The 23,206-nt window shown below is 49.1% G+C and overlaps 1 protein-coding gene across 2 annotated transcripts in view; it reads right to left on the bottom strand.

Annotated features, from left to right (window-relative positions):
- The window catches only part of CSK (C-terminal Src kinase), a 65,108-nt gene that overhangs the window by 3,471 nt on the left and 38,431 nt on the right, over positions 1–23,206 (bottom strand). For both annotated transcript variants that reach the window (XM_048481794.1, XM_048481793.1), the window contains exons 2-10: positions 20,798–20,875; positions 18,389–18,502; positions 16,082–16,194; positions 14,952–15,171; positions 9,167–9,260; positions 8,815–8,880; positions 6,121–6,220; positions 2,868–2,958; positions 780–853 (exon numbers count right to left, since the gene is read on the bottom strand). In XM_048481794.1, the coding sequence (XP_048337751.1) occupies positions 780–853; positions 2,868–2,958; positions 6,121–6,220; positions 8,815–8,880; positions 9,167–9,260; positions 14,952–15,171; positions 16,082–16,194; positions 18,389–18,502; positions 20,798–20,812 (887 nt within the window). In that variant the 5' untranslated portion in view covers positions 20,813–20,875. The remainder of the gene's footprint in view (positions 1–779; positions 854–2,867; positions 2,959–6,120; positions 6,221–8,814; positions 8,881–9,166; positions 9,261–14,951; positions 15,172–16,081; positions 16,195–18,388; positions 18,503–20,797; positions 20,876–23,206) is intronic.

Here is a 23,206-nt window from a genome sequence, read left to right as displayed (position 1 = left end):
AAACACATCTGGTTCACCAGATAAGCCTCCGCCACTCAGTTGGAGGAGTGGGGAATCAAACCCGGTTCTCCAGATTAGAGTCCACCTGCTTCGGGGATGGGGCGATATATTTAATTGATTGATTGATTGATTGATTGATTGATTGATTAATACACCACGCTGGCTCTTAGCTGAGAATCCCCTTTCCTGAGGAAAGTTTTGCATTGGACTATACTCTGTGTCCACAGAAGGGTGATAGCACGGTTGTATATTCCTCCGCCACAGAAGAAAACACACCAGACCTTCTTGGTTGCAGCATGATCCGTCTGGGTCCTAGTGCCAACCTACCCCTGCTTCCCCGATCCGTTTGAAAGTAGAAATACATTTTGGCGAAAATGTTGTATCAAAATACTAGTTCAAGTATGCACAAAAAATAGTTTTGACAAAGGCAGCGTGTAAAAATGAATGATAATATTCATTTGGGACTATATTCTAACGCGGAAGCATACAATTTTTTCAACTGCTGCGCCTCGACTGACAGAACTATCATCTTTCTGTGGAACAAAATATAGGAATGATTGTGTGTAGTCAATTTTTTAATCAACTTGGGAGTCAGCTGATTGGCCAAAGACCTAATCAAAATAGAAGCTTCTGCAAATTTCAGCACCCACAGATTTTAAGCTCCAACTTGATCTGAAAGGGGCATGAACCAACTTGATACCCAAACCAAGTCACACACCCAAACGGGGAGGGAAAATGAGAAAGAGGCAGCAAGCAACGTTTGGAGCCTTGGAACTTACAAGGAGAACTTTAGCAAGCAATCTCCTCCCAGCACAGACCTCCCTCGGGAGCGGAGGTAATCGACTAAGCTTCCCTGCAGACAGAACACAAAGGAGAATTAAACGCTATCGGCACAAGTAATTTCTCTGCAAATGAAGGTGTGGTTGGGCCAGACCGGAACTTCCAAGGGTTGCTATGACAGGCATTCAACAGCAGATGGCGTGTTCTTCTCAGATCCAGCATTCACACAGATGCTCTCCAAGAGCTATTTTCTTGCATGGATTAAAATGAACGGCTGATACACTTTAGAACAGTGATGGCGAACCTATGGCACTCCAGATGTTTATGGACTACAATTCCCATCAGCCCCTGCCAGCATGGCCAATTGGCCATGCTGGCAGGGGCTAATGGGATTTGTAGTCCATAAACATCTGGAGTGCCATAGGTTCGCCATCACGGCTTTAGAATGTTAACATTCATAGAATCATAGAGTTGGAAGAGACCCCCAAGGGCCATCCAGTCCGACCCCCTGCCATGCAGGAACACACAATCAAAGCACTCCCAACAGATGTTCATCCAGACTCTGTTTACAAAACCTCCCAAGAAGGAGACTCCACCACTCTCCGAGGCAGTGAATTCCACTGTCGAACAGCCCTGACTGTCTGGAATTTTTCCCTGATGTTTAGGTGAAATCTCTTTTCCTTCATCTTGAACCCATGACTCCTGGTCCTGGTCTCTGGAGCAGCAGAAAACAAGCTCACCAACATGGCATCCCTTCAAATATCTAAACATGGCTATCATTATCACCTCTTATCCTTCTCTTCACCAAACATCCCCAGCTCCCAAAGTCTCTCCTTGTAGGGCATGGAATCCAGACCTTTGACCATTTTGGTTGCCCTCCTCTGGACCCGTTCCAGTTTGTCAATATCCTTCTTGAATCGCGGTGCCCAGCACCGTCCACAATATTCCAGGTGAAAATTATAGGAAACATTCTTTTAAAATATTAAGTTTGGGGACGGGGAGCGGGAGGGGGTAAAGGCCTTAAATTGGGGGAGGAGGAGTCAACCGCATGGAGTCGAGTAGTCACACAGTCAACTCCTGATCTGAAACTTTTCACTTTGGTCACTCAAGGGCCCACATGTACAGAGTCTGTGTTCGTGCGCAGTATGTGTAAATATATATACCGTATATATACCAGATATACCTTAAATAGAGATATTATGGGGAGCCTGTTGCACAGACTCAGCAAGGATATTTATTCAGAATTATTTTGTAGCGCTCTGTAAAATAAACTTTGCCTTAAAATATATATATATATATAAAGGTGTATATGTGTGTGTGTGTGTGTATTCCAATATCTTTTCTAGGATATACATATATACATATATATACACATATACATATATATACATATATAAATACATACATATACATATATATATATACATATACATATATACACACACACACACACACACACAGGTGGGATCCAGCAGGTTCTCACAGGTTCCCGAGAGCAGGTTACTAATTATTTGTGTGTGCCGAGAGGGGGTTACTAATTGGTGATTTTGCCACATGATTTTTGACTTAGTGACGCCCCTCCTCTCAGCAGTAGCGCACAGAACTTGAAGCAGTCTAGCAGGAGGTGCACCGGCGTGTGTGGCAGCCTGCGTGCATTCGTTTCCCGCCCAAGGACCGGCGCAGTGACTGCATCCTTGCCCCAGCCCCGCCCAGGAATGCCCCGCCCCCGGAATGCCCGGCCACGCCCCCGTTGTGCCCCGCCCAGCCCCATTGGCGCTACGCCACAGTTTGAATCCTACCACTATGGGAACCTGTTACTAAAATTTTTGGATCCCACCACTGTGTGTGTGTATGTGTGTGAGTGTGTGTGTATGTATATATGTGTATATGTGTATATATGTATGTGTGTGTATATATGTGTGTGTGTGTGTGTGTGTGTATGTATATAAAGTTTATTTTAACCTCCGTTTATCGTTCCGCACATTCCCCTTGGTTTTGCTTTGACCAACAAATTACTTTTTTAAAAAGAAAGGAGGACAGAAACAGGCTGGAAAAAATAAACGGGAACGAATCCCAGAGACTCCTACCTTTGCCATGTATTCCGTGACGATGTAGAGGCCACTCTTTTCTTCCACAATCACCCCCAACATCTGCACTAGATTACTGTGTCGTAGCTGCCTGTAAAGAGATCGGCGGACGTGTTTTTTATTTAATAGAAATGTAATCAAAAGAGGGGTTTAAGATTAAGTGTGATTATCAACATTAACAAAGTTCTGGTTAGCTGTCTCTGGAATCCAGCGATTACCCTATATACTCGTGTATAAGTCGACCCGCATATAAGTCAAGGCATTTACCACAAAAAAACTGGGAAACCTTATTGAAGAAGAAGAAGAAGAGTTTGGATTTATATCCCCCCTTTCTCTCCTGCAGGAGACTCAAAGGGGCTTACAATCTCCTTGCCCTTCCCCCCTCACAACAAACACCCTGTGAGGTAGGTGGGGCTGAGAGAGCTCTGAGAAGCTGTGACTAGCCCAAGGTCACCCAGCTGACGTGTGCGGGAGTGCACAGGCTAATCTGAATTCCCCAGATAAGCCTCCACAGCTCAGGCGGCAGAGCTGGGAATCAAACCCGGTTCCTCCAGATTAGATACACGAGCTCTTAACCTCCTACGCCACTGCTGCTCCTGAGTATAAGATGAGGGTGGGAAATGCAGCAGCTACTGGTAAATTTCAAAAATAAAAATAGATACCAATAAAACATGTTTTTGAATATTTATTTCAACGAAAAACAGCACGGTATCAGCAATAACATTAAAAGTTCTGAAGTGGAATATAGAACTCTGACGGACAGGATCTCTTCAGAGTTTCACAGGGAAGATGTTCAACAAGATCCCCCTTTTAAAAAGTCCCTACAGGTTCTCCTTCAACGCAGACAGCTTATCATTACACAGTGAAGAGGCTTGCACAGTGATGGCCCCAAAGCAAGTCTTTTTTGCAGGACTGCAAGCTCAGCCGTTCACTCGCGTACAAGTCGACGGGGGCTTTTTCAGCACAAAAAATGTGCTGAAAAAGTAGACTTATACGCGAGTGTATACGGTAAGACATGAGGATATAAACAGAGAAGTACAGTAATTCTGGCAAGTCTCTATTCAGTGTAGAGTAACCGTTAGCATGTCAGAGTAGGATCTGGGTAATCCGGGTTCAAATCCCCACTCGGCCATGGAAGGTTGCTGGCCCTTTATCCTCTGGGCCCTTCCGCACATGCAAAATAATACACTTTCAATCAGTGGTGGGATCCAAAAATTTTAGTAACAGGTTCCCATGGTGGTGGGATTCAAACAGTGGCGTAGCGCCAATGGGGCTGGGCGGGGCACGACGGGGGCGTGGCCGGGCATTCCGGGGGCGGGGCAGTAATAATTTCTCTGTTACTGTAAAAAACTCTTACTGTAAAAAAAAAAGTTCCTAATTTCCAGATGGTGTCTTTCTGTCCATAATTTAAACTCATTCTAGCAAGTCCTATCGTCTACTGCCAACAGAAACAACTACTTCTCCTCTAATTTACTGCCTGCCAAATGCTTAATACTTTCAAATACTTAATTTTGTTTCGAGAAATCAAAAGAAGGAGACTTTCCTGAAACAAGGAACTTTACCCTATTTCTAAAACATGTTTTTAAAACAGCCCAACAGGGAGAATGATCCCGTTTTCTACCTTCGCTAACCAGCCACATAGGAAACAACAGGACTTGATGATTTTTGGACCTAATGGGATTTCTAATGGAAAAGCAGACCCAATTAGTAACCCCCTCTCGGCACACACAAATAATTAGTAACCCACTCTCGGGAACTGGTGAGAACCTGCTGGATCCCACCTCTGGTTTCAATCCAGTTTCAATGCACTTTGCAGCTGGATTTTACTGTGCGGAAGAGCAAAACCCACTTGCAAACAATTGTAAAAGTGGATTGAAAGTGCGTTATTCTGCATGTGCGGAAGGGGCCTACCATAGGAGCTGTTACAAAGAGAAAATGAAGAAGAGGCGTTTGGATTTACACCCCGCCTTTCTCCCCTGTAAGGAGACGCAAAAGGGCTGATAGACTCCTTTCCCTTCCCTTCCCCACACCTTGAAAGGTAAGTAGGGCTGAGAGAGTTCTGAATGAACTGTGACCAGCCAAAGGTCACCCGGCAGGCTTCATGTGTAGGAGTTGGAGAACAAATCCAGTTCGCCAGTTAAGAGTCCGCAGCTCAGGTGGGAAAGTGGGGAATCAAACCTGGTTCTCCAGGTTAGAGTTAACCACTACACCACATTGGCTCTCTATGGCGGAGAGGAGAAGAAGAAGTTGTATTTATATCTCCCCTTTCTCTCCTGCAGGAGACTCAAAGGGGCCTACAATCTCCTTGCCCTTCCCTCCTTGTCCTCACAATAAACACCCTGTGAGGTAGGTGGGGCTGAGAGAGCTCCGTAGAGCTGTGACTAGCCCAAGGTCACCCAGCTGGCGTGTGTGGGAGTGCACAGGCTAATCTGAATTCCCCAGATAAGCCTCCACAGCACAAGCGGCAGAGCTGGGAATCAAACCCGGTTCTTCCAGATCAGAGTGCACCTGCTCTTAGCCACTACGCCACTGCTGGAGAGGAGAAGGGTATAAGCCTCTTTGGGTTCCAACTGAGGAGAAAGACAGCACATAAATGAAGTAAGAACATAAGAACAAGCCAGCTGGATCAGACCAGAGTCCATCTAGTCCAGCTCTCTGCTACTCGCAGTGGCCCACCAGGTGCCTTGGGGAGCTCACATGCAGGAGGTGAAAGCAAGGGCCTTCTGCTGCTGCTGCTCCCGAGCACCTGGTCTGCTCAGGCATTTGCAATCTGAGATCAAGGAGGGTCAAGATTGGTAGCCATAGATCGACTTCTCCTCCATAAATCTGTCCAAGCCCTTTTTCAAGCTATCCAGGTGAGTGGCCATCACCACCTCCTGTGGCAGCATATTCCAAACACCAATCACACGTTGCGTGAAGAAGTGTTTCCTTTTATTAGTCGTAATTCTCCCCCCCCCAGCATTTTCAATGGATGCCCCCTGGTTCTAGAATTGCGAGCAAATCAATTCCACTGACAGAACCATCACGGTATCCCTCAAGGAACTCTAGGTAGATTCTACAACAAACTCTAGGATCTCTGTCAGAGAATTGCCAGCAACAAGCCTAAACATTTCTAGCTGTATTTCAGGGGAATCCAGAGTAGGTCCCCCACATCAAAAATCTGTTCAAGTTTCTCAACCGAGGGCAACTTCTCTTTCCCAAAACCTTCCCCACATCCCGACCGCCCCATTTCGCCCGTCAGACCGGCACTCACGTCATTACTGAAGCTTCTGCTAGGAAGGCCTGCGCCGTCGCGTCGTTTTTAATGCATTTCACAGCCACCTTGTTCCCGTGATAATCGCCAAGCATCACATCTGCAAAAGAAGGACCACAGAACGGTCAATGGGATGCCACCGGCGCGGTGGAGTGGTTAGAGCAGTGATGGCGAACCTTTTCGAGACCGAGTGCCCAAATTGCAACCCAAAACCCACTTATTTATCGCAAAGGGCCAACACTGCCTCAATACTGAGGCTTTAGTTTAGAAAAAACAGTTGGCTCCGAGGCGTGCGTTACTCGGGAGTAAGCTTGGTGGTAGTCGGTGGCTTTGCTTTGAAGCAACCGTGCAACTCTTCCAACGGGTGAATCACGACCCTAGGAAGGTTTACTCAGAAGCAAGCCCCGTTGCCAGCAACCGAGCTTACTCCCAGGTAAAGGATCGCGCTTTAGTTCTTCCCATGAAAATCAGTGGGGTTTAACAGCGCTTAATAGGGTTACCTACACTAGGTCTTAGGTTTAATGCTAATAATGGAGCCCAGCGGCCCAAGCCAGCCTAGATGTGGGGGGGGGGGAGCAATCTGTTTGCGCATGTCCACAGAAAGGGCTCTGAGTGCCACCTCTGGCACCCGTGCCATAGGTTCGCCACCACTGGGTTAGAGCATTGGATTATCGTCCTGAGTTCGAATTCTCACTGTGTCCGCAAGCTCGCTGAGTGACCTTCAGGCGGTCACGACCATGCCGCCGGGGAGGGCAAACCGGGAGGAAGAGAGAAACAGCCCTGAGCGTCTTGCAGAGAGATTAAAAAACGCCCTCAGCGGGCAAGACAAGACACACACAAACGTTTCGCCTGTTTGTCCTGGACACTGAGATGTTTCACAACCAGGGAAGTCAGACAATTTGTGTGTCGGAAACGGGTTCCAGCCAGTTGACCGAGTCCATTGGGGTTTTTACTGAAACGGGTCGAATGGTGAATGTGCACACAAACCTTGATTACAAAATACTTGGCAAATGTCAGCACAACACGCGTCTTATGCTCAGTTGCCGCCGGCTGTGTGCGCGAAGTTCTCCCACCTGGCTCAATTCTCCCAAACTTCCCACCTATCCACAATGCTGCCTTCCCGTCCCAAAATCCTACACCAGTGGGGGCGAACCTATGGCACGGGTGCCAGAGGTGGCACTCAGAGCCCTCTCTGTGGGCACACGCAAACAGAGTGCCCCCCCTCCCATCTAGGCTGGTCTGGGCTGCTGGACTCGATTATTAGCATTAAACCTAAGACCTAGTTTTGGGGAAGCAGGGTAGGTAACCCTGTTAAGCGCTGTTAAACCCCACTGATTTTCATGCAAAGAACTAAAGCGCGATCCTTTACCCGGGAGTAAGCTCGGTTGCTGGCAATGACCTCCTAGGTGCGTGATTCACCCATTGGAAGAGTTGCTCGGTTGCTTCAAAGCCAAGCCACCGACTACCACCAAGCTTACTCCCGAGTAACACATGCCTCGGAGCCAACCGTTTTTTCTAAACGAAAACCTCAGTATTCAGGTTAAATTGCCGTGTTGGCACTTTGCGATAAATAAGCAGGTTTGGGGTTGCAATTTGGGCACTCGGTCTCGAAAAGGCTCGCCATCACTGTCCTAGACCTCTCAACACGACCATTTCACGCCGGCCTCCTTTCCCATCCCTCCCTCAGACTGCAATTTTATCTTCTCCCAAAAGTCCATTCTCACAGATTCCTTATCAGTTCTTTTGGCTCATGCCGTTTTCCCGTTACCATTTATCCGAGAAGGATTATCAAATTATTTTCCTTGATTGATTACATCGGGGGGAGATGATGTCCTTTTACTTCGCTGAAGTTGCGCATTGTTTTGTTTTTCTATTTTCCTCTCTGAGTTCATGTCTGGGTGGCTGAGCCCAGTCCAGTAATTTATTTCTTTTATCTACAACAAAGTCCGTTTCTATGTTTTCCTTTGCCATCTGGATATATTCATGAAATGACAGGCCGGTTTCTCAGTTCAGGCAAGAACGGTCATTTCAATCTTTTCCTGAAATTATTCTCTCCTCCCGATACCACCCACATTTAGGCTTTGAATTCCGCCCATCTGCTCTAAGAGAGTTTAGATTTATATCCCACCTTTCTCTCCTGTAAGGAGACTCAAAGGGGCTCACAAGCTCCTTTCCCTTCCTCTCCCCACAACAAACACCCTGTGAGGTTGGTGGGGCTGAGAGAGCTCTGAAGAACTGTGACAAACCTAAGGTCACTCAGCTGGCATGTGTTGGAGTGCACAAGCTAATCTAGTTCACCAGATAAGCCTCCACAGTTCAACTGGTGTACACCGCCCAGAGCCCTTCGGGGGTGGGCGGTCTAAAAATTTAATAAATAAATGAACAAACAAACAAACAAACTGGCAACACTCTTTTCTGAGCCTCACTCCTTCGCTGCAGTCTACCTCACAGGGACGGCAGGAGGCAGGAGAGAGAGAGAGAGTGTTTGGATTTATACCCCACTTTTCTCTCCAGCAAGGAGACTCAAGGCGGCTTACAAGCTCCTTTCCTCTCTCCACAACAGACACCTTGTGAGGGAGGTGAGGGCTGAGAGAGTTCCCAAGAACTGTGACTAGCCTAAGGTCACCCAGCAGGAATGTAGGAGTGCGGAAACAAATCTGGTTCACTCAGCCAGCCTCGAACTGGCCAACATACCCCCAAATTCGCCTTTGCCGATGGTCTGCAGCAATTTCAAGTCCTTCATGTTGAGGGCCCATCCACCTGGAGGGAGAAAAGAAGTACAAAAGAGCAATGAAGAACAGGCCGCTCTGCGCTCTCAATTGCAAGCATCTTTCCAAATAAGAGCACTTCCCCAGTTCCTCATACGACGCCTACCGGGAGAGTGCGAGCAAGCCGCAAGCGTTCCCCCCAATAACAAGAACGCCCCTAAAATGCAAGTCAACTGCCAATTTCCCACGCAGTATTTACTGGGCGAGTGCAAACGTGCCTCAAAATATGAGCGTGCCCCAAAAGACGAGCGCATCGCCAATGCCGCGGGCATACTTACTGCGCGAGAACTCGTCCTGGGCAGCCACGGTGCCCTCCATGACTTTGGGCTTGATGAGGCGTGTGCACAATCCGTCAGCGTCCGAGGTGTAGTGCTGCCAAGGAAGACGGAGGACGAACGTTTAGGAAAAGAGGTCCGTTCCGCACATGGAAAACAACGCAGTCATCTAGACACTAGACATTTACTGCTGCAGCCCAGAATCGCACAGGCTTTCTGTCTCTTTAGCAGCGGTGGCATAGTGGTTAAAAGCAGGTGCGCTCTAATCTGGAGAAACCGGGTTTGATTCCCCACTCTGCCGCCTGAGCTGTGGAGGCTCGCTTATTTATTTATTTATTTATTTATTTATTTATTTATTTATTTATTTATTTATTTATTTTATGGGATTTCTATACCGCCCAATCCCCAAAGGGCTCTGGGCGGTGTACAACATGGAACTAGTTATCTGGTGAACTAGTTGAGCTTGTGCACTCCAACACATGCCATCTGGGTGACCTTGGGCTAGTCACAGTTCTTTGAAGCTCTCTCAGCCCCACCCACCTCACAGGGTGTTTGTTAAGGAGGGGAAGGGAAAGGAGTTTGTTGTTGAGGAGGGGGAAGGGAAAGGAGGAGCAGCGGTGGCGTAGTGGTTAAGAGCAGGTGCGCTCTAATCTGGAGGAACCGGGTTTGATCCCCCGCTCTGCCACCTGAGCTGTGGAGGCTTATCTGGTGAAGTAGATTAGCTTGTGCGCTCCCACACACGCCAGCTGGGTGACCTTGGGCTAGTCACAGTTCTCTCCTAACTCTCTCAGCCCCGCCTACCTCACAAGGTGTTTGTTGTGAGGGGGGAAGGGAAAGGAGATTGTAAGCCACCTTGAGTCTCCTATAGGAGAGAAAGGGGGATATAAATCCAACTCTTCTTCTTCTTCTTCTTTAACAGGGGTCTAATGCGAGGAAGAGGGTAACATGTACATGATGTTCTCTTATACTGAATCAGCCCCTTATAGTCCACTCTGACTGCCAACGGGTCCCTAGTGACTCAGGCAGGGCGTCTTTTGCATTACCTACCGCCTGGCACTTTTAGCCAGATGCGTAGGGAATCGAACCAGAGACTTTGCCACTCGGCAATGCCTCTCGGGAGCACCCTGATATTCCTAGTCTTATCTAAGAAGCCTAAAACTCAGCAATGCTACCTTGGGAGAATCCCAATTCTCAGGGGGATGTGGAGAGCGCATAGCACAGGGGTCTGCAACCTGCGGCTCTCCAGATGTTCATGGACTACAAATCCCATCAGCCCCTGCCAGCATGGCCCCATCAGCCCCTGCCAGCAAAGGCCCCAATTGGCCATGCTGGCAGGGGCTGATGGGATTTGTAGTCCATGAACATCTGCAGAGCCGCAGGTCGCAGACCCCTGGCATAGCAAGATTATGTCTGAAAACAGACCGCATTGAGACTAGCGACAATGGGCCTGGCCACTAGGGGGCGACGTGAGGCAGAGAACGGCTCTTGCGGCTTTTCGGCCGCCCCCAGAGAAGAGCCGCGCACATGTTTGGTTCGGTTCACGTGCCCCACAATGGCAATGCTCTGCAGGTGGCAGGGCCGCTCTTCCTCAGCCGGAGCCGCTGTTTAGAGCCCCGGCCAGCACCCAGCCTCTTCCTCCCTCTCCACTGTGCGCCGGCGCATGGCGCATACACCCCTGAAACGGGGCCCCATACCTGCTGCAGCAGTGAGCACTTTCAAAATCGCTCAGAACTGGCTTCCTGCCTGGCTGGGGGGGAGGGGGGGGACGAGAGGCAGGAAGCATTTGGCATGCCTGGAGACTGCGGCCGTCTCCAGCCCAGTGGGAATGATCTACCCCATGTGGCTCTCCACAGAGATGCTATCAAACTTTTTCAGCCCACCACGCAGAGTTTTTAAAAATGCCCCGCATCATGCTTGTTTCTCCCTTGTGCAAACCTCTATTTCCTCACTGTTTTCCATTCTTCCACACTGCATATATAAGAACGTCAGAAAGAGCCAGCTGGATCAGACCAGAGTCCATCTAGTCCAGCGCTCTGCTACTCGCAGTGGCCCACTAGGTGCCTTTGGGAGCTCACCTGCAGGAGGTGAAAGCAATGGCCCTCTGCTGCTGCTGCTGTTCCCGAGCACATGGTCTGCTCAGGCATTTGCAATCTCAGATCAAGGAGGATCAAGATTGGGAGCCGTAGATCGACTTCTCCTCCATCAATCTGTCCAAGCCCCTTATAAGAACATAAGGAAGAGCCTGCTGGATCAGACCAGAGTCCATCTAGTCCGGCACTCTGCTACTCGCAGTGGCCCACTAGGTGCCTTTGGGAGCTCACCTGCAGGAGGTGAAAGCAATGGCCCTCTGCTGCTGCTGTTCTCTCGCAGCACATGGTCTGCTCCAGGCATTTGCAACTCAGATCAAGGAGGATCAAGATTGGGAGTCGAGATCGACTTCTCCCTCCATCAATCTGTCCAAGCCCCTTATAAGGAACATAAGGAAGAGTCTGCTGGATCAGACCAGAGTCCATCTAGTCCAGCTGCCTGCTACTGCAGGGCTCCACTCAGGTGCCTTGGGAGCTCACCCGCAGGAGGTGAAAGCACGGCCTTCAAGCGTTGCTGCTGTTCCCGGTTAATACGGTCTGCTCAGGTATTGCACCAGATCAAGGAGGATCAAGATTGGGAGCCGTAGATCGACTTCTCCTCCATCAATCTGTCCAAGCCCCTTATAAGAACATAAGGAAGAGCCTGCTGGATCAGACCAGAGTCCATCTAGTCCAGCGCTCTGCTACTCGCAGTGGCCCACTAGGTGCCTTTGGGAGCTCACCTGCAGGAGGTGAAAGCAATGGCCCTCTGCTGCTGCTGCTGTTCCCGAGCACATGGTCTGCTCAGGCATTTGCAATCTCAGATCAAGGAGGATCAAGATTGGGAGCCGTAGATCGACTTCTCCTCCATCAATCTGTCCAAGCCCCTTATAAGAACATAAGGAAGAGCCTGCTGGATCAGACCAGAGTCCATCTAGTCCGGCACTCTGCTACTTGCAGTGGCCCACCAGGTGCCTTTGGGAGCTCACAGGCAGGATGTGAAAGCAATGGCCTTCTGCGGCTGCAGCTGCTGCTCCCGTCTCACTGAACTCACACAGTTTGTTCTCATCGTTTTGTCATTTATTTTATTCACTTCGTTTATAGACTTCATCTCATCCCTGTGGGGATCCAAAACTGTTGATGTCATTCTCCTCTCTGTTCAATCCGCACAATGTCCCTGCGAGGTAAGTTAGGCTGCGAAGACATGAACAGCCCTACGTTCATCCAGCCAGTGTTCGTGGCGGAGTGGGGATTCGAATGTGGGTCTCCTGGTTCCAACATTAGAACCACTATATCCCTCAACTGCAGAGAAGGAAGACACAATTAGTTTATACCCCGCTTATCTCAACGGTAAGGAGTCTCAAAACAGCTTACAAATTCTTTCCTCTCCCCACAATAGAAACCTTGGGACTGGCCCAAGGTCACCCAAGCAGGCTTCATGTGTAGGAGCGGGGAATCAAACCCGGTTCTCCGGATTAGAGTCTACCACTCTTAACCTCTACGCCACGCTTGGAACGTCGAAACAGATTTCTGCAGCAAGGATGGTCCGAGCACAACAACGGAAGTCCACGGAGATACCGAAATTGGAAGACTGGAGAAATAAGGTCCAAAGGTTATACGTAATGGACAAAATATCTTTTAACCTTAGAGCAGAGGTCTTCAAACTATGGCCCTCCAGATGTTCATGGACTACAATTCCCATCAGTCTCTGCCAGCATGGCCAAGTGGCAGGGCTGATGGGAATTGTAGTTCCTGAACATCTGGAGGGCCATAGTTTGAAGACCCCTGCCTTAGAGGAAAGCCAACTGAAGAATACTACCAAACTTGGCAGCCATGGATAAGTTATGTAATTAAAGTATATAAAATGCCGTTCTACTTATTTTGAGTTAAGGTAAATTTATTTACCTTCTTAATGATAAATATCTGTTTTGTAATTTTTTTAATTTCTTCTCTTCTTGGTTGTTATCTACGCCTGTAAGGAACAGGTTTTGCTTAAAATTAGATTGGTGAAATTTTGGAAGAAATGTAGAGGGGAAGTCGGGGGGGAGACAGTTTTGGGAGGGGAGGGAGGAGGGGGGGAAAGGAAGGGGAAATTATATAAGATGAGCAGCAAAGTCCTTGATTTAGACTAGATCACAAGGTTTTATAACTTGTTTTCCTTTTAAAAAATTGGACAATTATGCGCTCATAAAATGTTGATGTATCAATGTATATTTCCTTCAGAATTTCTGAAACAGCAATAAAAATTTACCCCCCCCCCCCCCCAAAAAAAAAAAAAAGAAAACGGGGGAAGGACTGCAACAGCAGCACGTAGAAACGTCATGAGGGCTTATCCAGACATCCCAAAACTCTGTTACCCGGAAGAGAAACCAGCAGGCTAGCTGGCAGGCGATCCACCAAGAGAATCGATAAGGAGAGGAAAATGCAAACAAACGAACAGCTGGGAGATTTGAAAGGCAGATTTTTCTGTATACAAATGCAGGCTGGGTTGTCAGGGAAGAAGAATTATCAGGCGGCATTTGAGCAACAGAAGAAAACGCGTTCAAGGAACGGGGCCACGGCCAAACATGTGCTCAGCAGACAAAGTCGTCATCTCTGCTCACGAGCAGCTCAGAATAAGGAGAAAGCCCTGCCAGAGGGCTAGGAGATTCGCTCCCGTTCAGGAATTAAAGGCTCAGGCAATTCAGCAAAGCACAGATCTGAGCCCAAAGGACAGTCTGAACTTACAAGCGCCCAAAGGCGTTTAAGCATTGTCTAAGCACTGCCTGTACGGTTTTCTGTTCACTCAGCTCTGCAAGGTCAGTTTTGGAAGTTCCAGAACAAAACCGCTTGAATCGGAACCTGGTTTTTCAAAATCCTCTCCTAACCACAGTTTCCAATTATGGCTAGTAGCGAGCCATGGTCTGTAAATTTGGACATCACGGCAAACCTCAGTTAGCACTAAGCCAAGGTGTTCAAGCCTCAGTTAGCACTAAGCCAAGGTGCTTAACCTCAGCACTAAACCAGGGTGTTTAAACCTAAGTTAGTACTAAGCCAGGGTGTGGAAACCTCAGTTAGCACTATGCCAGGGTATTTAAACCTCAGTTAGCACTAAGCCAAGGTGCTTAAATCTCAGCACTACGCCAGGGTATTTAAACCTTAGTTAGCACTAAGCCAAGGTGTTTAAACCTCAGTTAGCAGCCAGGGTGTTTAAACCTCAGTTAGCACTAAGCCAGGGTATTTAAACCTCAGTTAGCACTAAGCCAGGGTGTTTAAACCTCAGTAAGCACTAAGCCAGGGTATTTAAACCTCAGTTAGTACTAAGCCAGGGTATTTAAACCTCAGTTAGTACTAAGCCAGGGTATTTAAACCTCAGTTAGCACTAGCTCCCCTCCACAAACCTGACTCTATAGAGTTCATTTTTGCGTTGCCGAACAAACTTCCACTGCGGGCTAAAAATGTTCAGATCTGCATGGTATACCTTCGCATCTACCTGCTAGCTACCACAGGCTTCATCTCATCCTCCCTTCAAGGGGCTGAAAGCATCATGCAAGGCTCGCCCTCAATTTTATCTTCACAACAGCCCTGTAAGGTAGGTTCAGAGACAGAATGTGCACAAGCACCCTTGGTAGCAGAGCAGCGATTTGGACCTGGGGCTCCCCACTCCTCTAACTATTACACCGTGCCGGTTCCCCCGGCCTCTTTGCCAAAGGAGGTCCAAAGTGGCAGCAGCTCAGCCTCACCTCTACCAGCTGCATGAGGTTCTCGAAGTACGCCTCTTCGTCGATGCTGAGCTTGCTGGAGGAGTACATGATGCGGTAGTGCTCCACCTTCCCGTCGCAGCTGACGCAGAGGGTATAGTCCCCTGGGTAGTTGGTGCTCTCGCGCACCAAGAAGAGGCCCGTTTCAGGTGGGTACAGCAGCCGTTCAGCCTGCTCGCGGGTGATCTTCCCGTGGAACCAACTGCCAAAGGGAGACAAAGTTGCATGAGAGGTAGAGGCAGAGTCGCACTATGCAAGGAGCAACCAGAGGCAAAGTCGCACTATGCAAGGAGCAACCAGAGGCAGAGTCGCACTATGCAAGGAGCAACCAGCGGCAGAGTCGCACTATGCAAGGAGCAACCAGAGGCAGAGTCGCATTATGCAAGGAGCAACCAGAGGCAGAGTCGCACTATGCAAGGAGCAACCAGAGGCAGAGTCGCATTATGCAAGGAGCAACCAGAGGCAGAGTCACACTATGCAAGGAGCAACCAGAGGCAGAGTCGCACTATGCAAGGAGCAACCAGAGGCAGAGTCGCATTATGCAAGGAGCGACCAGAGACAGAGTCGCACTATTACATTTTGGCCCTACAAGGTAGGCCCGTGTTATTTCAGCAGCTTGCTTTGGCTTGCTTTACTTATACCCTGCTTTTCTCCCTGCAGTAGAGAGCCAAAGTGGCTTAAGATGTCATTCACACCTCCCCTGTCTTACCTTCGTCACAACCCCCAGGTAGGGTAACCAGAAGAGAGAATGACTGAGCCAAGATCAGCCCTGGCACAGTGGGAATGAAAACTTAGCACTTCTAGTCTGACGCCCTAATTCCGGCGTCCCTGACTTTTTCAAGCCTGCGGGTCGCGTTCGAATTCCGGCACAGCTTGGTGGGCGCAGCTACAAAGCGGCTGCGAAAAAACGGCGGCCCCGGGAGGTGGAGGCCACCATCAAACAGTGGCCAAGCTCACCTTCGGTCACACAGTAACAAAGCGTGTGTTGTGTTGTGTTGACCCCTGCCTGCCAGTTCTTTTCTCCAAGCTCCGGGTCCAGCCACCCACCCGCCCACATCAGATCGGAGCTGCTCGTGATGCCCGGCGCCACTTCCGGCCCCGTTCATACTCACGGCATCAGGCTGAGCTTGATCCCGGCCTTCACCCCTTCCCGCTTCTGCACGTAGTTGGCTGGGATGATCCCTTCACGGCCCACCTTATTTTTCGCTTTGTACCAGTTGGGGTCCTGTCAAGGGAAAGAAGACGTCACGGGCTTCCGGCCACCTGCCAACCCTCTCGGCCCAAAACACCAGCCGGGGGAGAAGATCTATTTATTTGTTTAAAATATCCAGCAGCCGCCTTTCCACCGGGCAGAAACTCACGGCGGCTTGCCACACAAACACAATAAAACACATAAATGTTAACAATTTTAAACTGCTTCCTAAAAAGCCAGGCGTATTTCTCCGATGGATGAATGAAGCCTCCATATGCAGCAGCAGTGTATCTCAGAGTACCAACTGCGGGAGACAAGACCACGGAAAAGCTGGTGGCAGTCTGACCCCGTTGTTGGGATTTTAGGAGCCATCTGGCTGTGGTGGAATTTTAGGACGCATCTGGTTGGCCACGGTGGGAGCCAAAGGCTAGATTCCCTAGATCACAGGTGTCAAACTCGTGGCCCTCCAGATGCTACGGACTACAGTTCGCATCATCTCCTGCCAGCATCATGCTGGCAGGGGATGATGGGAACTGTAGTCCATAGCATCTGGAGGGCCGCAAGTTTGACACCTATGCCCTAGATCTTTGGGGCAATCTAGCCATTCACTTTTTAAACAGAGATTTATAATTCAGATTCCGAAACGTGAAAATCCTCACCCTGGGACTTGCCCGAGTGACTTTCTTTCAAGGTTTAAATAATGGCTCAGACTAATTAAAAACAACTGTTTCGCCCATTGCTTTCCGGGCCGCTGGGGAGAGTCGACAGAAGCGGGAAGAACGCCGAGTAACCCCCAAATACTGCAAAAAACAGTGAGTTATCCCTAGTGCAGTGATAGCGAACCTTTTCGAGACCAAGTGCCCAAATTGCAACCCAAAACCCGCTTATTTATCGCAAAGCGCCAACACAGCGATTTAACCGGAATACTGAAGGTTTAGTTTAGAAAAAATGGTTGGCTCCAAGGTGTGCGTTACTCAGGAGTAAGCTTGGTGGTAGTTGGTGCCTTTACTTTGAAACAACCACGCAACTCTTCCAATGGGTGAATCATGACCCTAGGAGGGTTTGCTCAGAAGCAAGCCCCATTGCCCACAACCGAGCTTATTCCCAGGTAAAGGATCGCGCTTTAGTTCTTCGCATGAAAATCAGTGGGATTTAACAGCGCTGAACAGGGTTACCTACACTGCTTCCCCAGAACTAGGTCTTAGGTTTAATGCTAATAATTGAGCCCAGTGGCCCAGGCCAGCCTAGATGTGTGGGGTGGGGGCACTCTGTTGGCGCGTGCCCACAGAGAGTCTAGCTCTGAGTGCCACCTCTGGCACCTGTGCCATAGGTTCGCCATCACTGCCCTAGTGGATACTCTCAAATGTCACCTCGTGGAAAACCTTCTTCCAGATCTCCCTCCTTAAGTTTGCCTAGAACAGGGGAATCAAACCTTTGGTCCACCCCAGCCCAGTACCCCCAGACAGCGGCTAGTAGAAGAAGTTTTTGGATTTATACCCCATCTTTCCCTCCTGTAAGGAGACTCAAGGTGGCCGACAAGCTCCTTTCCTTTCCTCTCCCCACAACAGACACCTTGTGAGGCAGGTGGGGCTCAGAGAGTTTGGAGGTCATCCAGCAGGAATGTAGGAGTGCAGAATTACAGGGAAAGGAGCCGTGGTGGGATCCAAAAATTTTAGTAACAGGTTCCCATGGTGGTGGGATTCAAACTGTGGCATGGTGCCAATGGCTTTTGGCGCGGGCCGGGGGGGCATACCGTGAGGCGTGTGCACAGGCATTCCCTGGGCGGGGCTGTGGGGAAGGACGCAGCTTACGCTCGCGTACCGGGTCCTTGCAGGCGGGGAAAGCGAGTGCACGCACTTGAGCGCCCGAAGGCTGCCACGCACGCCGGTGCACCTCCTGCTAGACTGCTTCAAGTTCTGCACGCTACTGCTGAGAGGAGGGGCGTAACGAAGGCAAAAATCACGTGGCAAAATCACCCATTAGTAACCCCCTCTCGGCACGCACAAATAATTAGTAACCTACTCTCGGGAACCTGTGAGAACCGGCTGGATCCCATCTCTGGAAAGGAGCTCGTAGACCACCTTGAGTTTCCTTACATGAGAGAAAGGTGGGATATAAATGCAAACTCCTCCTCCTCCATAAGGTTTGCTCAACCCTCCTTCAATCTTCCATTTGCCCCCTCCGTTTCAGGACCAAGGACGAGAGCGGTCCAGGACGGTCCGGTTACCTTGGTGACAGAGATGATGGTGAGAACATCTCCTTTGCTGAACGGAAGGTCCTGGTCGGCAGTGCCGTGGAAATTGTACTTGGCGATACATTCTGTACCAGACTGCCAGACGGCCTGGTGGGAGAAAAGAGGGGGGGGGGGGCGGCAACAGTTTTGACCGAACTGTTCAGAGCTCATCGCACAATACTGAAGTTGCGGGAAAGAAACGCAAGAGACCGAGAAAGCAGAACCGGATACCGCGCGCGGTTCTGTCGGGGTGGGAAACCTAGGCCCCTTCTGCACGTGCAGAATAATGCATTTCCAGTGCACTTTGCAGCTGGATTTTACAGCAAAATCCACTTGCAAACAATTGTGAAAGTGGACTGAAAGTGAATTATTCTGCACGTGCGGAAGGGGCTCTAGTACGGCAGGCACGCCCCTCCGCAGCTAGAGGGGATTTCGTGAGCTATAGCCTAATTTTAAAGTATTGTAAAGTAAAGAAGGCTTTCACGGCCGGAATCACTGAGGTGCTGTGTGGTTTCCGGGCTGTACGGCTGTGTTCTAGCAGCATTCTCTCCTGACGTTTCGCCTGCATCTGTGGCTGGCCTCTTCAGAGGATCTGAAAGTATATATAGTCCACTTGCTTTCCTACCATCAGATCCTCTGAAGAGGCCAGCCACAGATGCAGGCGAAACATCAGGAGAGAATGCTGCTAGAACACGGCCGTACAGCCCGGAAACCACACAGCACCCTAATTTTAAATCTTGACTGTATTTCTGCAACGATTAGGCCAACTGGGAACTTAGCCAGTGCCGACTGGCCGCCGTGCCCTAGTCTAGTTCCTAAACCTGGGCTGCCTTATTTGCATTGTTGGCAAATACTTTGGCAGCGATGCAAACTAAACCCATTCATCAAGGCAAAAGGACTGGTGTCATCAGCGAGAAAGGATCTGCGGAGGCAACACACACACGTCGCCTCTTTCTTTGACAGCTGCCAAACCTGGCTGGGAGAGGCGGGGCTGGGCCCTCTTCAGCATCACTGAGTCCTCCTTCATTGGCTAGGACAACAGAAGGCGGGAGCTACCTGGTTCCTCGCGAAATGATTGGGTAGAATTCTGCCTACACTTTTCACAATGGGGCAGGTGGGTCTGAAAGGGCAATGGAATTGCTTGGAGAAAAAAATACATTGAAAATGAGGAGTTCCGATCAAAAATGTTTTTAAAAAGAGGGAATTCGGGCAGTGGTGGGATTCAAATAATTTAACAACCAGTTCCAGTGACGGGATTCAAACGTCAACTGGTTGTTTGCAAGCACCATTTTAACAACCGGTTCTGCCGAAGCGGTGAGAACCGGCTGAATCCCACCACTGAATTCAGGTCTGCGAACAGGTCAAGAAGGCACAGAATTCTGCCAACAGGTCAAAAAGGCGCAAAGACAGAACTGCAACGGAGACCAGACCTCATTTTTATTCAACTGGAATATTTGTATGCTGCCTCTACAGCATAGGTGTCAAACTCTCGGCCCTCCAGATGTTATGGACTACAGTTCCTATCATCCCCTGCCATGCTGACGGGATGCTGGCAACTGATGTCGAGCTCGGAGAACTGGAACAACCTGAATTCTAAGGAACAACTTATTGAAGGCCCGGAGGTGTGTGTGTCAGGGAGTAAAACTGAAGTTGAGTCTCTCTCCTTCAGTACAGAGAGCAGAAGAAACAGGACGCCCCCCGCTCGAAATTAGACCTACGCAACATCAGATTCACGGCAGACTCAGGGTGCCGTGAAGACGTCAGGGCCACCTAGAGCTCACCTTCTCGGGAAGCATTTCAATCTTTCTCCCCACCCCTTCTTGTTTCCTGAAGACGGAACCCAGCCGCCTCAAATTTGTATCTCCAGCTTACTCAAGGGCACCTCTCTGATGCAAAGTTGACAGCATTGCGACCCGGCGTCAAGTTTGGAGCAAGCGCGTTTGTTTCCGAAAGCAACATTTCTGGTGCCTAACAACCACGCGCATCCACAGCCCATAAATAAACACAACACACACCCAAACGTGTGAGTTGGAAGGAGTCAGTTGGCTTCTTTCCCGTTCTTCCGAACTGTTTTGCAAAACAAGTAAACTCGTTTCCCTCCATGAAAAACGCCTTTCGGGGAACACACGACACTCACAGAGCATCAGAATTGTCTCCGCTGTCTGGCAATGGCTCTCCAGAACCTCAAAATCCGGCCCAAAGCCAGGAGAGGGAGGGGCGTCTCATGGAGATGCCGGTAGCCGAACCTCAGCCTCCTGCGTGCAAAGCCACCGATAGGCAAGGGCAGCGTGTCACAGTGGGCGGATCTCATTTTCATAGCCACAGTCCCCATGCAAAACACGGGACTCAGTTTTCTGGCCCCCACCCCTGTTTCACAGTCTCCTCCACAATTTTGGTCCTTACCTGGATTCCTGACATTTTTTCGGGGGACTCCGGGGACTGGATCTCACAAGAAGGACACGTCACTGGGTACCATGAGACCTAGAACGAGAAAGGGAGACACAGCAATATAGTCATAGTCAAGTATTTACTGTTTGAGCCATTGGCTATAACAATACAGAAATACATGCAGTTAAAACGGTAACTTAGTTAAAACAATAATTTAAACTAAAACAATAATTTAGTTTTACATTAAAATATAAATTATTAGTGTTCGCAATCTCTAAATTGAAATGCCCCATCAAATACGTCAGATGTTTTTGCAGCTTCTTCAGCTCGTCTAAGTTAATCTCCAGTACTTTAGAACATCAGTTCAAACAGCGCTTTACATACTTTGCTCGTAGCTTCCTAGCCGCCAGGGCAAAGAGAGCCATCTTATAAGAAACATAGGAATCCATATCAGATAATAAGAAAATCAGTTTCTCATCATCAGACAAAAAAAGCTGTCCTAGGTAGTATTGGCGCCAAACACCTTTTCCTTATTTCAGAATATAAAGGACAGGAGAGTATGTAATGGAAGAGATCCTCAGGCTCTTGTTTTCCACAGATACAAAAGCGCTGAGAAGATGGTACTAGCAATATTAACATCCTGTTTTCTGTTGCGCGTTTACAAGTTCGAGACACATGCAGGGGAATTCACTCGCCAAGGATATTCAACAGGGAAGCAACCCCAAACATTTAAAAAAACCTGTTTCTCTTTGCAACTTTATCACCCGGCACGTAACCGGGTTAACTCTGTATAATTTGCAACCCAAATTATATAGAGTCAACGCGCGTTTCTTTCCATAAGTCCACGTCGAACGTGTTGGAGATGTTTAAACCAGGGATTTGGAGGAAAGAGAAAAGGAAGAACTGGGTCCCATTGGGGGTGCAGATGGTTTTGCTTTGGAGAGGGGGAGGCAGCTGGCGGGATTTGTTTTATTTATTTCCCGTTATTTATGATCCACCTTTCCCATCTGGACTCAAAGTCGATTGCACAGAGGGAGTCAATGCCATTGACAGTTCGATAAACAATGAGATAGGAATTTTAGAGCTAAACAGAAGTCTTAAAAACAGAATTGGAGCAAGCATGTTGTATTAAAGAGAGAGAAAAACCCATCACCTCAAACGCGCAAAGAGAGAACCGCTTGCGGGTGCAACAGCTGGTGTGAACCGCCGACGCCATTTGCTACGGATCCATACCGAAATCTCTTGTTACCTGCTTAGGCGAGACAGCCAAATCTACTTTGTACCAAATCACATCGTTGCGACATCTAGTCCAGAAACAAGGGGGGGGGAATCCACGTCGGGCCTTACGCAGGAACAACCAAATTGGTGCAAAATAACTCAGCAAGCTTCCGAGCCCACCAGATCTCTTCATCAGGGTGGATATTACAAGAACGAGCAGAAGACCAAAGATTGGAAAGCCGATCTCTCGGGCCGTGGTGCAGAAGGCACAGCTAGCCCTGTATGGCAGGCAGAAGTTCTCCAGGACTTCAGGCAAAGAAAGGTCTTTCGTCAAGAGTTTCCGCCTGGGGAATTTCCAACTGGAGATGTCAGCAATCTAACCTGGGACCTTTGGCGTGCCACTCCCACTGAGATGACAACCATCAGCCACACAACAAACAAAAACCCACCCGGTTTTGTTGCTCCCAGACTTTTTCGTCCACCCGTTTCACCCAGCTGGTCAAAAGACCACCCGCTTGGCGGGTCCGCCCCCCGCCACTACGCCTGCCCATCAGAAAAACGCAAAATCCTTCCCGACGTTCCTCTTTTGTGCAAGAGCCGCGGCTGCCGGCTTCCGTGCAGCCCCCTGACATATGCTTAATTTTACAGCATCCGGAGAAACTGATGGATGGCCGTCTTTGGGAAGTGCCGAGGCTCCATTAGAGCTTCATTGATTACGAGGGAAAGCTTTCAAAGAATGATTGTTATCGAAGGCGAGCCGTGCCGGACAGCTGCGTCTCGGAAGAGCCGGCCCTGCCATTTCTATCTGCAAATTGAAAAGGAGAAGCAGTGGCGGCAGCGAGCCCAGGCAAATTGGGCACGAGTCCAGCGCGAGGGGGAAATATCTCGCCGTGAGGTGCCTAGCGGCGTTTACGGGAACCAGGCAAATAGCATTCGAAGAAGAAGACAACGAGTTTGGATTTATACCCCGCCTTTCTTTCCTATAAAAAGCCACGAGGCAACTTACAAATTTATTTTCCCTTCCTCTCCCATAAGATAAGGGGGTGGAGCTGAGAGAGTTCTGAGAGAACTGTGACTGGCTCAAGTTCACCCAGCAGGCTTCCTATGGAGGAGTGGGGAAACAAATCCCATCCACCAGATGGAAACTTGCTGGATGACCTCGCAAGGTTGTTGTGAAGATAAAGGGAAGGGAAGGAGAACCACAAA

The sequence above is a fragment of the Sphaerodactylus townsendi genome, linkage group LG17 (genome assembly GCF_021028975.2).
Source record: "Sphaerodactylus townsendi isolate TG3544 linkage group LG17, MPM_Stown_v2.3, whole genome shotgun sequence".
Classification (NCBI taxonomy): domain Eukaryota; kingdom Metazoa; phylum Chordata; class Lepidosauria; order Squamata; family Sphaerodactylidae; genus Sphaerodactylus; species Sphaerodactylus townsendi.
The sequence above is the reverse complement of the archived record's forward strand: the minus strand, read 5'-3'. Positions and strand labels throughout refer to the sequence as shown.